Here is a 16,210-nt window from a genome sequence, read left to right as displayed (position 1 = left end):
TATCAGTACACAAACAGTAAACAAACCTGCATGCAATGTCAACTGGACATTATCCATTGTCTAGTTTTTTAAACCAGGGGTTTCCAACTGGCGGCCCACGGACCGCATGCAGCCTGCCATGCCTTTTTTTGCGGTCCGCGAAGCCAGTTTGCAAAATACATTAATTTTATGTATTTTTATTAACATACGTTCTATTAATGGACTTCCTTAAACAACTGGCGTTTATAACAGATGGCAGAGGTCATATGAACGAACTGAATTTGAAAATGCAGGGAAGAAACCAGCTGGCGTCAGATTAAATGGGAAACCTAAATGGGTTTCGTAATAAACTGAAGATTTTCAATGTTACTTTGGAGAGGAATAACCTGGTCCATTTTCCAAGCTGTCGGCGGCTAGCAGAAGATGAAGAAACACTGGATGTTTCTGAATTCAGTGCAAATATTAATGAAATAATGGATGAGTTTGACTCCAGATTTAAAGATTTTGAAGAACTTAAAAGCAGCATCCAGCTATTTAGCAATCCTCTTGGCGTAAACATCGAAGAACAAGAATCTTCTCTTCAACTTGAATTGTGTGATTTCCAAGGCGATGTGTTCCTCCAAACTAGCCAAGAAAAGGGGCCAGAGTTTTTCAAATACCTTTCAAAGGAACGTTTTCCAAATCTTAGTAGTTGTGGGCAAAGAATGACATCGATGTTCGGCAGCACATACACGTGTGAAAGTGTTTTTTCTTCAATGAAGTTAATCAAGAACCGCTACAGAAGCCGACTGGCAGATGCGTCACTGCTTCACCTTCAGAGACTTTCAAAAACAGACATGGAAATGGACATTCCAACTTTAATAAAAGAAGCAGATCGGCCTAAATTTTCACATTGAACACTTACTATGAAGGATTCTTATTTGTATGGTGTGTTTTTCATTTCTTTGAATTCATTAATAAGTATTGATTCTAATTATAAAATTTTGACTTGTGATTCCATTGTTTTTATTGCCTCATTTTAGAAATTTAGGTCATGCGTAGGTACTACATTTTCAGTTCAGTACTTGAAGTTCTTGTAATTTTTAATCCCCCCCCCACCAAAAAAAAAAGAATGCGGCCCGCCAATCAACTACTGGATATAATTTTGGCCCTCGGACCTTTTGAAGTTGGAAACCACTGCTTTAAACTATACTTATTCTAACACTATGTTTTGAGAGAGCACCTCTCCTCTCATCTTCAGGTGAAATTTCTTTTGCCAGTGGTGGGATCGAACCTATGACTGACCTCTTGATTTTACTGCAAATCCGGTGCTCTACCCAATTACTCCATGGTGCCCCCTTTTTTTTGACATTATCCATTGTCTAGCACCTTAAACTATACTTATTCTACTTGGGGATGCTGTGGAGTAATTGGTTACAGAACTGGATTTGTAATAAAATCACAGGTCTGTTGTAGGTTCGGTTCCTGAAGACGAGAGAAGAGATGCTCTCTAGTGTACAGGGTGTTTTAAAAAGAATCAGCATATTTCAAAAGGCTATATATTTTCTTATTTATGAAACCAAGAACTTGTAATTGCTTTTAAAATACACGGCTATACATAATTTTTACATAAAAAATGTTCATAAGTGCTTAATGTGACCCCCTTTGGACACTCTGCATATGTCCATACGGTAGAAGAATTTGTCCCATACAGATGCAAGCATGCCTCAAGTCACTGCTGCTGTGATCAAATTCCGCAGTTCATTCACAGCAGTCATTGGAACCAAGCTCTAACTGTACGAAAAGCCAGTTCTCACCATACTGTCGTTCTCACCATACTGTCGCCAAAATTCATGCTGCACTATTGTAACAGATTCACACACTTCAAAGCGCAGTACACAGACCTTTTTGTTGTGACATCGCCATCTTGTTTGAATCTGATGCCAGCATGAGAGGGGGAGGGGGTGCTACTGCTACCTGCCGGCAATCATGAGAAACTCGCGAATATCCTCTTCCTAATAGTACATTGTTCGATGTGTTTTAGCGAATGGTTACCGAGTTAAATTACTTCGAAATCTGATAATTCTTTTTGAAACACAGTGTAGTTTAAAGCACTAGACACTGGATAATGCTAATGTAGAACAATTGTCACTAACATTTAGAGATCTACTAGACTCAAATTTACCTTCTGTGATTCATCTAAATGTATATAACTTTCATGTAACACTCTCTCTTTTCCTTCTGTATCACTCAAAATGGTCACATTGTACCTATGTTCACCTAACACAAGAAAACATCACCTTGCAATCAACTGCAGCGGTAGGAATAAACCAGACATAAACAGACAAAAAATAAACTTGCAACTTTGCATGGTTATGATGGTAATCATGATACCTTTGAGAGAAGGTAGCCCTTAAAAAAACAACAACACAAAGCACACAGTAAACACAATAAACAGAAAAGAAGTTAATGAGAATGTAATTCATAGCCTATACAAATACCTCAATTCTTCCTGTATCTGGCTGGAAATTTTTGGCTGGATCCTCCGTTGTAACCCGACACTGTACGGCACTGCCCTGAATATGAATTTTGCTCTGATCCATACCAAGCTCTGGCAAGGTCATTCCCTCCGCAATGCGAATTTGCGATTGGACCAAATCAATGCTGCAAGATGTGAAGACCTTGAATATGTCTGTAATAGGTTGTGGTAAATAAGTAATAGATATAAAAAGAAATGACCAAAGAAATCGAGGCAAACTGTCTATCTTCAAAATTATATTCATTCTTTTCATTTTCAACATATTTTAACAACTCCTTTTTTAAAGGTTGTTTTTTGTTCCTTGACATGTGTAACTGCAATGTACTGCTGGATAAAATTACATTAATGTATTCACTTTGAAGAAAATGCCAAAAATTAGACAGAAAAAATACTGAAAAATTCCAGAGATAAATTGACTGACATTTTAGAAGCATCTTTTTCATATATACAACCTCTGACTATAAAGTTTGGTGAATGATCCTGAATATCGAAAGTAGACGAATTCTTAATGAAACCTATCTTACTGTCCTTCGAAGTAGTCCCCTCCCATGGCTATGCACCGTTGAGAATGGCTGTACATGTCCTGGAAACTTTTAGAAAAGTCTTCTTTCGGGATGGTGTTCAAGACCCTCGTCACGTTCCGTTGGATGTCCGGAATATCCTCAAATCCCTGACCTTTCAAAGCGATTTTGAGGTGTGGGAAGAGAAAGAAATCTGGAGGATTCAGATCCAAATTTCTTGCAATGCATTGCTACAGAGGATGAGAGCTGATGTGTGAGGTACAACCCTGAAACGAAATGCCAAAGCATGGAAAGGCGTTCTCGTGCATCACCCCGTCGGAAGAAGGCCAAGGCGGAAAAATTGTTGTTCCCTCCGGCAGGAATTCCTTGTGGATCATGCCATCACTGTCAAAGAAAGTGATAAGCATCGTCTTGATGCGTGATTTTTACGCCTTGACCTTCTTCCGACGGGGTGATGCAGAAGAACGCCATTCCATGCTTTGGCGTTTTGTTTCAGGGTCGTACCTCACACACCAGCTCTCATCCTCTGTAGCAATGCATTGCAAGAAATTTGGATCTGAATCCTCCAGATTTCTTTCTCTTCCCACGCCTCAAAATCGCTTTGAAAGGTCAGAGATTTGAGGATATTTCGGACATCCAACGGAACGTGACGAGGGTCTTGAACACCATCCCGAAAGAAGACTTTTCTAAAAGTTTCCAGGACATGTACAGCCGTTCTCAACGGTGCATAGCCATGGGAGGATAGTAAAGTAGGTTTCATTAAGAATTCGTCTACTTTCGATATTCAGGATCATTCACCGAACTTTATTGTCAGAGGTTGTATTTTATTTTCTTGTATAATTCCCATAACATATAATGGAAAAAAAAAATCCAGAAAATTTACAAGTAGTAGCCTTCTTCTTGTTTAGCAAAATTTCCTTAAATGTATCCTTCCAGCACCATATAAAAATAAATTTGAAGGTAACAGACACACAATTGGCAACATATGAATCTGGATTTTCTGAACAAAAGTTAGTGGAATAGTACTTGATGAGGTCATTTTTCAGACAAATTTTATAGTTTAGAAAAAAGTGTATTGTATATAGACAATCTAAAGATGTTCTCCTTTAAAACAATGTAGTGCATTGCCTTTCACTGATACATAATTCTGACCAACAAGATTGACATTTTTGTGGAATTACTATACTACATGTAAAAAGTTTCATTTATGTTAAGATTGCAGTAAGTGTGATCAATAGAGACAGGCCATAATTGCGAATGAATGCATCAAGAATTCATGATAGCAAGTTCTTCCAGCGTAAAAACTATAACATACAGCAATATATACAGGGTGTTTCTCTGACCATGTTACAGACTTGCAGGGATGATGGAAGGGAACAAACGCAACAAAATGAGATAGGGAACCCTGGTCCGGAAATGCCCCAGTCAAAAGTTACAAACCAAAAACCTTAGAAGGGCAGGCAGGGAACCATAAAAGATGTCTGGGGAAGTGGAAAACAAACACAGAAGAATCACTGTAGTGGCTTTAATGAGTCGTAACTGCAGTCATCATTACAGCAGTTGTTCAAAGTAACACCCCTTGCCTCAATACAGTGTTGCAAGAAGCTCTGTCGCATCCGCTCTAATATCCCAGGAGTCGTTCGGACCAGATCACTGCAAGGATTCTTGCCAAGAGTTCCTCTACATTACTCACAGGTGTCTCGTTGACATGACCCCACAAAAAAAAAAAAAAAAAAAAAAAAAAACAAGCGAGGTCAGATCAGGTGACCGGGCAGGGCAAGCAACAGGTCCACCTCTCCCTATCCACCTATGTGGGAAAGTCTGTGTCAGAATATCATGAGTACCAGCTACGAAGTGGGCTGGGGCTCCATCATGCTGAAACCACATGCGTTGAACGAGAAGTGGGACATGTTCCAATAACTCGAGGAGGATGTCTCTCAGAAACACAGTGTACACTGGTCCAGTTAATTGTGGTGGTAAAAGATAGGGACCTATTAAATGTTCAACAATGCCCGCCCACATGCTTACAACAAATCTGTCTTGATGGCCCTTCACAATTGTGACACAGGGATTTTCATCGGCCCATACATGGCTATTGTGACTATTCAGCATCCCGTCTCTCGTAAAACAGGCCTCATCAGTAAAAAGCACAATGCGGGGTGCGAAATCAGCTGGACCCAAGGCATGGACACGCTGTGGATTGCAAGGGTGCAGCTGTTGCTCCCTCAAAACTTCCAAACAGTACTATGGGCCACACCAATTTCACATGCCACAGCCTGTGTGTGAATGGATGGTTGTTCTTCCACCCGATTCAGCACTGCTTCTTCAAGGTTGGGTATCCTTGCAGTTCTATGTCCTCCTTGCTCGTGGAACTAAGGTCGCACTTGCCCCGTTTCCCATAATTGTTGGAAAAGTCTGGATAACATGATGTGCGCTGGATGTCTGCACTGTGGACACGTGGTCCGATACAACCTTTCTGCTTCCCTACACTTCCATTTGCTCATCCATACACAAACATCATATCAGCCAGTTCCTCTACCGTATACTCCATTGCACTGATTGCAGCCGCGACGCTCATGCTTCTAGACTACACACGTCAAGTTTGACGTTACATCTTCTCCAGAGCATGCACGTTGGATTCTTTCCCCTTTCTTTTACAGTTCCCCTCTGAGTTGTGCATGGTTGCCTGCCCTTCGAAGGCTTTGGCTTTCTAACTTTTGATTGGGGCATTTCGGGACCAGGGCTCCCTATCTCATTTCGTTGCGTCTGTTCCCTTCCATCATCCCTGCAAGTCTGTAACATGGTCACAGAAACACCTTGTATACATAAATTATAGGAATTATTACAAAGAATGGTTTATATGAAATGGTAGCAAACAATATTTGTGGTATTAAGGCTACATAGAAGCAGGCATACTGATGAAACTCACAATATTGTTTCAATTCTGTAGCTGTTCACATGTGTGCATGGATTTTGCAGAACTTTTTTGCACAATCTGCACCAAAGTTCAAGCACAAAAAATATTCTGTCACAATTGTCAAAAATATAATTATCAACAAATTCTGCTACGAAACACTTACAAGACGTTATGTCAAACATACCCTGTGATTTCCTCTGTTACTGTGTGTTCGACTTGAAGGCGAGCATTTACCTCGATGAAATAAAAGTTCCCTGACTCATCTAACAGGAATTCTACAGTTCCTGCATTTTCATAGCCCACATGTTTTGCCAACTTCACTGCATAGTCTGTCATTCTATCACGGATCTGGAAAAATAAAAATATTCAGAATAAATCATCCGAAATAAATGTTTCATTGCAGGGGACAATATGATGCACTGCATCGTGGGAATTTTCTTAATTTTGGGGGGGGGGGACAACATTTTATAGTTAACCTACCAATTCTACATATCTTCACACAAAAATGGGGGAGATCGTTATGTTTGATTGACTTGATATTGATTTTTAGTTATGGTTATTATGTACAGTTTTTCTACCTATAGTGGAGCCATAAGCAAAAATGTCTGCGCAGACCCGTCACTCTTGTGCACCGTACTCATACGTGGAAGGGAGGTGCAGAGTGGAGCATGCTTCCTTATGGCCGGAGTTCAACGAAAGAAAGGTAAGTTGCACAGAGACTTTTCAATGAAGGTTCTTTTGTTTGTGGTCGCTCTACACCTGTGGGTGATAGCAGCAATGGGGTTTAAATGAAACACCACCTCTTATCTGTTTGGAAGGTTGGAAAATGCTGTTCATTATACAGCTCACCGCTCAGGAGATGATCCCCAACAGAAGTGCAGTGACGTAGTGAGAAACATATGTGGGCTTGCTGTAACCGGTGCAACGATACAAGTCGTTTATTGTTACCAGACGTCCTGTTTTACCTGGGCTAATCCTCTTTTTCGAGTCCTAAAAATGGTCCGGACAGATTTCTTAGGAAAATTTGGAAATATTCTCTTTTCTATTGTTTGATAATAATTGTTAATATTCTTTCAGTCTTCAATTTCAAAGTAAAGAAATACGACACACTCAGTTGCAAGCGCAAAGAAAAGAAATGTTTCTTCCAACAAAGAAAAAAATGTTGAACTTTTGCGTCTCTTCTGTTGTCGCCGCTCGTCGCGTAAGGTTTTGATTTCAAAGCATTTCTGATATCTACCGCGGCTCATGGTGATCAGCAAGTTTCTAACAATAGGTAAGAATATGCGATACGCCGCAGCTTTCTTTCATTTGAGTTTCACAACATCAGAATTCAGAAATAAACAATAGTTTTTAACTGCTTAGTTGTTACATGTCAGTGGAGAAGTCAAGTTATGTGAATCAGCGATCTGAACCATGCCGAAACGCAAATGTTATTTTAGTAACGACTTACCTTACAAAAACGGTTTCCTGACTTTAGGCCTGGAAGAAACAACTCGAAGACAGAGTTTCACAACCGTATAATATTACGGGCATAGTGAATAAATATTAGAATATTCAGACATATGCCTATAATGATCCATATTATTAGTTATACAGAAACGGTGTGTGATCTATAAGCTCACCAAATGCCGTATATTCTTTTTTAAATTCTTTGAAATCAGTGGCGTAGCGTGATTCTATGAAAGGTGTAAGGCTTCCTTAGATAAACCTGATCTGAATATTGGATAAAGAAAACCCAAATATATCTTAACGAAATAGAATATATTTGAATGTAAGTCATGCATGGGCATACTCAATTTCAAAGATAAAATGCACACACTCTATGTTAACAATAATAGTCTATGTATTACTTAATGAAAATTCTCATTTATACTGTAACTCGATCCGACGATCCTTTAGCCTGAACACCTCAATCACGTCGTCGTAGAATCGGGAGTTTCTGGTCAATGTCTTTAGCAGCTCCTTTTCAATGGATATCAGTCCCAAGTCAGATTTCCTTGCCCGAGTCTGTGTGCTGCGTTGAAATGTGTGAATCCTCTTCAGTGTAGAAAACTACTTTTCCACCGACGAGCTTGAGGCAGGAACAGTGAGGAAGAATTCTGTTAGTTTGTACACTTGTTCAACAGCTTCATTCAAATGGGTAGTATGCAGGTACTCATGAAGTTCAAACACAGTCTTTACTCGAAATTCGGCTTCAGAATAAATTACCTATAGCTCAACTTTCAACTGGTAGCAATTGACAAATTTCGCATACAGCTTAGTTAAGCACACAAACTCTTCTTCTGGAAAGGCCATGTCATATTTTTATTCTTATTATTCTTTTTCTTTCACTAAAAAGCCATTTGTGGGAAATGCGTAAGATACAATTTGCAAATGCAAATGCATTCGAAAATATTACTCATTATCATGGTTACGATATTTGCGCACATTTTGAAAAGCATATCAAGCAACTTAGACAAAGGAAAAGGTAAAAAAAAAAATCTGTAAATCATAACGCTAAGTATTACGCGCATGCTTTTAACATTACGGGCAACTGGGATGCACGCACCTAACTTTGCGGGCGCTGCCGGATCTAGAATTGCCAGACATTCCTCTTTTATCTTTAACTTCGCTGCTTCTAATGAAGGCAATATCCAACATTAAACCATCTCTTTGTGAACTTAATAGTTAGTTTACACATTTAAAATGACACCCGTTTTGTTAGCTACACCGCACGTCAAGCATTGTTGAAACAACACGGGAGTCGATTTTCTTGGTTCTCTTCTGACCGTGCAAACAGACGCAGCGGGGACAGAAATCTCACCAGATAGCAGCACCCACTCGTAATGCGCATTACAGTGCGTCAGAATCGGGGCACCCTGTCATTGGTTGAGAAGATACTACGTAAGCAAACACACCGGCCGTGGGTGAGTCAAAATCATTTCTTCCATTCACTCGCACGTAAGTCCTGTCAAGAAGCCTTACAGAGAAACAACTCGAATCAAAACAAGTCCTCAATTGTTTCGTTAAAAGTTCTACTTGAAGTCTGATATTGCTATGTGTGTTCAAGCGATAAATACGGGAATGAAATACGTTTTCTTCAATAATTTCAGCTTGTAAGGTGGACTTACAAGCCTTACGTGGACACTACGCCGCTGTTTGAAATGCAGTCTAAATAATGCACAAGATAAGCAATACAAAAGTGTTCTGGCCACTGAAAGAAAAGCAGCAAACTGCGTGATTGACGTAATCAACTCCTACACACTTCGAAAAGGATACTAGACCACAGCGGAAGGCTTTCGGCTACCCCTAAAATCTGCAAATGAACCGGTCCTTCCATTCACCCCCGCTCCCCATCTCCCCTCATTTGGGGATCTTCTCGTGAGCGGTGAGCTGTACAGGATGTTTCAAAAAGAATCACCCGATTTCAAAAGGCTATATATTTTTATATTTCTTATTTATCAAACCAGGACTTTGGAATAGCTTTCAAAATACACAGCTATACATAAATTTTTACATAAAAAATGTTCATAAATGTTCAATGTAACCCTCTTTGGATGCTCGGCACATGCCCATACGGTAGGAGAATTCGTCCCATACAGATGCAAGCATGTCTCAAGTCACTGATGCCACTGCTGCTGTGATCCGATTTCGCACTTCATCCACAGTAGTCACTGGAATAAAGCTGTAACTGTGGGTAAAGCTGTACCATACTGTCGCTGAAATTCATGCTGCACTGTTGTAACAGATTCACATACTTCAAAGCGCAGTACACAGAAAGCTTTTTGTTGCGACATCGCCATCTTGCTTGAATCTGATGCGAGCACGGGGGGAGGGAGGGGGGCGCTACTGCTATCTGCCGGCAATCATGTGAAACTCACGAATATCCTCTTCCTAACAGTATGTTGCTCAATGTGTTTTAGCAAACCATTACTTAATTAAATTACTTCGAAATCAGATGATTCTTTTTGAAACACGGTGTATATACACAAGGTTAGTCAAGCAGAGAAACTGCTAAGAATAAGGTTCAATACACTAACAATGACGTGAGCCTGAGGTTACCCAATTTTGCTGCAATGATTTTGTAGCGTCAGTAGTTATTATCATCCATGTAAAATGTTATTTCAGTCAATGTGAAAGTAATATACAACATACATGTTAATGTCTATATTGTAAACAATACCTAAAGTAAACTTATATTGCTTTAATATGTCTGTATTATATTGTTCCGCAAATTTGGTGTGACCAAAATAATTTGAGTAAATAATTCGGCATAAAGGGGGGGGGGGAGGGATGTACCTTTTTGGGAAGACTGCATCATAGACCTTGTGGAGGATGGGCACCCCTGTTTCATTGGTCACACAATCTAGTACTGACAAGAGATCAAAACACCAAGATGAAGATGAGTGATAAGATGAGTGATCATTTGACAAAATTGATGAAGGAACACTCACGCCTAAGCAGGGAATAGAAGTGGCGAGATCGAAAGTCTACCACTTAATGCACTTGGATACTGAGCTGCCACGAGACCAAACTGGTGCATCAGCTATATTTTAAATGTACTACAATAGCTAGAGGTATGCATATATAGTTTTTGACAAAAACACGAAATGTGAAATAACACCCTGTAATATTCATTTTTCATGTTTTTGAAAAGTGCGAGGTGTATCTTCTTACCATGTTTTGTCACGAAATGATGCAAAATGAACTGCAAAATGCAAAATAAACACTTAAACACGAAATTTACAGTTTATTTAACAATGTGACACTTTCTGAAGTCCGAATTATCCTGAGAGTTATGCAAATCACGTAACATTTATTAATTGTGCTGTAAATATTTGAGAAGCAAAAATTGATTCCATTACACACAAATAAACTTAATACTGTGCCAACTACATAAATGTGCTATTAAAAGGGAAATGTTTATTTTGTGCAATAAGTAGAGGCACATATTTTTGGTAAATAAAATAGCAAAATTTTGGTACAAAAACTGAGTCAATTTCGGGTTCAAAAGCGGTAAATAAAATAAAATATCGGTGTTATAGCGGTGAAAAAATGGATAAAAAATGGTATATAAAAAGACATATTGGTTTTAGAATTGTGAATATAATCCTAAATTTGATTTAAAAACTACACTTATTCCACAGAATTAACATTTCACTTCTAATAGCACATTTATGTAGTTATCATAGTATTAAGTTTATTTCTGTGTAAAGGAATCCAATTTTGCTTCTCCAATATTAACAGCAGAATTAATCAATTTTCCGGGAATTGCATAACTCTCAGGATAACTTAGACCTCAGAAGGTGTCGCATCGGTGAATAAACCCTGAATTTCGTGTTTAAGAGTTAATTTCGCTTTTTGCAGTTCATTTCGCATTATTTCGTGACAAAATATGGTCACAAAATGCATCTCACACCTTTCAAAAACATGAAAATTAACACTACAATGTGTTTTTTCAAATTTCGTTTTTTCGTCAAAAACGAAATATGCATGCCTCTAGCAATAAGTATAGTTTTTAAATCAAATTTAGAGTTCTATTCACCATTTTAACAACAAAATGCCATTTTATATACTGCTTTTGATCTGAAAATGTGTCCAGTTTTTGTACCGAAATCTAGATCTTTTATTCAGCATAAATATGTGACTATCATAATAGTACATGCCGTAAATCACATATTGCGCATAAAAGATGCTTCATTTGGAGTACAGCGTGCAAGATGGAATGTGGTTGTCCAGTGTCCAAGTTTAGTGATGACATTCTGAAGAATGGCATGGTTTGCTTTATGTTCTCAGTGAGTGAGAAAACCTGTTAAATGGAGCACTCTGGTGGTAGAGAAGGTAAGGTCTGTGGTAGGGATGTGACGAAGCTGAAAATTTACCGATGCCGATGTACTCACCGATAATTTTTGGAACCGATACCGATGCCGATATTTAACAGATTCTGATACATAAGATTATTAAACAGAAATGGGATATTATTTTCAGCATGACAAAAATAAATTTGCTATGTACATTTGTATTGCATATCATATGTATATACATATATATTCTCAAGAGATGTGAATGTACATTTGCATCTACAAAAGGTGGTTATGTGAACCTTTAAGAAGAACATGGATTCTCAAGAGATTTTACATTAGTACACAAGCAGTCTTTTTGAAATGAAAAATGAATTCCTGTTCTTAATGTTGGAAATTTACTGCTGCCAGATTCAACTTCAGAAACACGAGTTTTGGAAGCACTTCAGGAAGTAACCTACTTCTTTTCTTATCGCAAATCTGTTCAGCAACACTGAACACTCAATCACTGAATACTGATGCAGCAGGTATGCCCAAGTATTTTCTCAGCACTTGCTTCAGGTTTGGATACTCATTTTTGAATTTCCAATACAACAGCAGATCCTGGTTCAGCAATGTACCATTTTATTTCCGATTTTTAGTTATGTTGATCCTCTGAATGAGAGTTTGCAATAATTTTATTACAAAAACTCTACAATAATGATGAATCATAAACTAATTTTCAATAAATCTTACAAAACTAAAATATAAAACTTATTAGAAGGTAAAACTCTAGTATAATCTGTACCGGTTTAAATATCGGATTTTTGCCGATATCGATATGTCAATTTCTGCCGATTTTTATACATCTGTAATCGGCTTCGGCACATCCCTAGTCTGTGGTGTCAAGGTGATGTGCAAGGCCCGACTTTGGCGTTTCCTTCTTGTCAAACAAGTGTTCACCTTTTTTCCATATAATATAAAGTGTCCAAAAAGTAATGTAGGATTTAAATTGTGTCTCCTTTTTACCACAGGGTTGGCAGCGTTCTGTGAAGTCGCACTTTGTAGTAAACATGCATGTGCGCAAAATACGTGATATTTTCAGTAGGAGAAATGCCCCGAATGAAACACCTGTAAAAGGATTACTTGAAAAATTTGAACAAAAAAAGGTTCAGTTGGAGACAAAATCATACCGGCCATTCAGCCAACAACAATGTCACCGTGAGCGATAGTGTGTGCACCGTCAGTAACTGCAACTGGACATTTGTCAGATGTCCTATTTCACATATAACTGCCAAATAATAAAAACATCATTTTTTTTCTTAAATTAAATCCTGACTTTCTTTTTGCACACCCTTTATTAGCTGTGTTTATCATTCCACGCCATGAAAACACACTATGTACCAGTTCTTCTACAAGAGCAAACATTTTAACAGCAACATACCTTTGGATCAAGATTAGGAGCTGGGGCCAGTTCCACTACTTTCTGGTGCCTCCGCTGCACAGAACAATCACGTTCATAGAGATGTATTACATTTCCTGCTCTGTCACCCAACAGCTGAACTTCTATGTGCCTGGGACGTTCGACAAATTTTTCGATAAACATTGCACCATTTCCAAAGGCAGCTTCTGCTTCTCTGCTTGCAAGACTAAACATTTCTTCCACCTCCTGAAATGACAAAATTTCATGCATGTTAAATTTTAATAAAATATTCAAGTTGTGCAGTAGCATTTGCTGAATGTGTGAATTGTACTTATTTAGATACGTAGATAAATTAGTGGACTATATCAAAGCATTCGAAGATTAATATGGAACAGGGATATACCTATGAAATGCAAGAAGGTAATATACAACACAAATGGAAAGGAGACGTTGTATCTAATAGAAGAAGGTAAATATGTTTGCTGATACATGGCACGGTGTTTGTCCCAGTTTGCAGGTGTAGCGAACGGCTTTGCCAGCTGTTTCCTCAGTTGGCGAGAGTTGTTTTGAGCGGATGGGTACATTATGGATTCCTCCAGATCAGTGTAGAGAGCTGTAATCAAATTTCTTCACGCAGAAGGCGAGCATGCTTCACAAACTTATCGCAGGATGAAGGACATTTACGGAGAGCAGTCTCTTGCACGTTGCACCATATTCCGTTGGTGTCAGCGTTATGAGACAGGATACGAAAGCACCAAAGGATTTACCATGACCCGGGCAAGCACATGTTGTCATCAATGTGCAGAACACCATGGAAAACTGGATCTGTAAGCAACCCAGGAGTTTCTACACTGAAGCCATCCACTCTCTTCCTACGTGCTGGGATCAGTGCATCAGTATCAATGGCAATTATGTGTAGGTATCATGTTACACATTAACTGTAATTCACATATTATGTAATGCAAATATTCTGTTTCGTTTTTCAGGGGACCAAGCTGGAAAAACTTAAAATGCGGGAAAATGTAAAATCGAGGAAAGTTTTATAACATTTTGCTATGTTGGGACCATACACATTGAATGTATAATGCAGGAATGTAAAATTGGGGTTCTACTGTAACCCCAGTCTCCTTTTCATTTGGGCATACCTTATATATGCCGATAATTATGTATGGAGCAGAGACTTGGACAATGACAGAGAGAGACAAAAGAAAGAAAGATGCAGGCAGTGGAGATGAAATTTTTAAGGAGTATATTGGGGAACACTAGAAGGGGTAGAATAAGGAATGAGGAGATCCGACAGACAGTGGGTGTGGTGAAGCTTCAGGACAGGATAGCTCAGGCACAGATGAGATTGTTCGGACACATGAAGAGGATGGATGCAGAAAGACTGCCAGTAAGGAGTGGGAATAAGGCCAAGGGGGAGACCAAGATGTCTGTGGAAAGAGCAGATAGTGGAGAGTGTTAGACGAGGACAAGATTCGAACACTGTGGAAAGAGAAGAGTCGTGGAAGACCAGGCTAAAATGTAGAGGGCTTGACTTCTACGCCGACCCAGCCAGGGGCAGGAAACTGCAAAGGATGATGATTGGATTGATTTATTGTTATAAGTCCACTTTATGCACAGTAAGGCTAATCGGGACTGGACCTACAGTTTAAAGTGGGATCCGAACCACTATGTGCCTCAACCAGGAATCGAACCAAGGACTCCTTGATTACAAGGCGACGACGCTACCACTGCGCCATCGGGGAGGCCTAAAGGATGATGATGAATTTGAACATCTATAACATGTAGTTGCTAACGATTTAAAAACCATGAATTTATTTTATTTATGAGCAGTGGCTAGGCTGAAAAGTATGAGCAGCAGTTTATTCAAAATGGAGCATACAGTATGCCCACTGCAATACATACCGTAATTGATTTACTTTGATTTCCAATGTTGAATTAGATTATCAGACCATGAGCATTGCTGCCAGAGTCCTTACCAGGATATTAGAAATTGTTATTAATTTGAATCCACTCTGGTATCTTTGAGGCAAATGAAGAAAATCTTACAAAATTATAAAAATTGCTGGAAATTTTCTTCAGGAAATTCTGCGTTTTATATGCATATAAGCAAGTATTAAGAAATATGTATTTACATATAAAAATTTGAAAATGTGTAAAATAAAAATTGGTATTTAGGGTATAGTTACCACGATCGGAATTTTGGCTAGATCTCCTACTGGATTTTCTAGTTAGACTTGGACTAGTTGTGCGGTACTGGCTCAGCTGCAAGTTTTTGCCTCATGATACTTTTTACCGTACTTTTGTTGCCCCAAGATATTTCACAGAGCAGACAAGATAAAATGATGGAAGGGCGATTTCAAGAACATTGTAAGGAATAGCTACTGCTGTTATTAAAATCAAAATAATTAAAAGAAAAATCTCATCGTTTTGTATAAATTCTTAAATATTAATGAACTGAACACAAATGCTGCACATCCTCTCTGCTACCAATACTAAGAAACAAGACAAAAAATTTTGCTTTGCCAGACTCGCAGATTATATTCACATTGCCAAACATCACTCTGGTCTTTAGTCTGGTGTAAACTCTTATCAACATGCAGAAAAAAAATATTTATTTACCTACTTATCAGGACTGGTAAATGTTATATCAGTATTTTATTGGTATCTGCAAGAAAATCCTATCAGTTCAACCCTAAGATGTGAATACAATAAAACACATTGCATAGTTTGAAGACTAACCTCCATCTTCCTTACAACTCTCATTCCACGACCTCCGCCTCCGAACGCAGCTTTAAAAATTACTGGAAGTCCATACTTAAGGCAAAATTCCACAGCATCCTTTGGATCCGTAACTGGTCCTGGAGTTCCAGGCACAATTGGAACCCCTGAAATGACATGAGTAACCATAGAGTACCAATTGAAAATTTTAAAAAAAAATAGAAAAAAGAAAATTGTGCCTATACTACAGATTCCACAATGTTGAAGAAAAAAAGATACACGGAATGGTTCTCATTAGCTCCTTGACCATATGAACATAAATTATCTGTAGAGTGCACCTGTACAAGAGAATGGACTGTAGTAATTAAA

At 38.6% G+C, this 16,210-nt stretch overlaps 1 protein-coding gene across 2 annotated transcripts in view; it reads right to left on the bottom strand.

The window, feature by feature from the left end:
* The window catches only part of PCB (Pyruvate carboxylase), a 172,701-nt gene that overhangs the window by 40,464 nt on the left and 116,027 nt on the right, over positions 1 to 16,210 (bottom strand). For both annotated transcript variants that reach the window (XM_083114098.1, XM_083114099.1), the window contains exons 5-8: positions 15,863 to 16,008; positions 13,139 to 13,363; positions 6,120 to 6,283; positions 2,460 to 2,622 (exon numbers count right to left, since the gene is read on the bottom strand). In XM_083114098.1, coding sequence (XP_082970224.1) covers positions 2,460 to 2,622; positions 6,120 to 6,283; positions 13,139 to 13,363; positions 15,863 to 16,008 — 698 coding nt within the window. The remainder of the gene's footprint in view (positions 1 to 2,459; positions 2,623 to 6,119; positions 6,284 to 13,138; positions 13,364 to 15,862; positions 16,009 to 16,210) is intronic.

This window comes from Lepisma saccharinum, chromosome 28, assembly GCF_977018435.1.
Source record: "Lepisma saccharinum chromosome 28, izLepSacc3.1, whole genome shotgun sequence".
Taxonomy (NCBI): domain Eukaryota; kingdom Metazoa; phylum Arthropoda; class Insecta; order Zygentoma; family Lepismatidae; genus Lepisma; species Lepisma saccharinum.
Note: the sequence above shows the minus strand (reverse complement) of the source record. Positions and strands in the feature narration are given on the sequence as shown.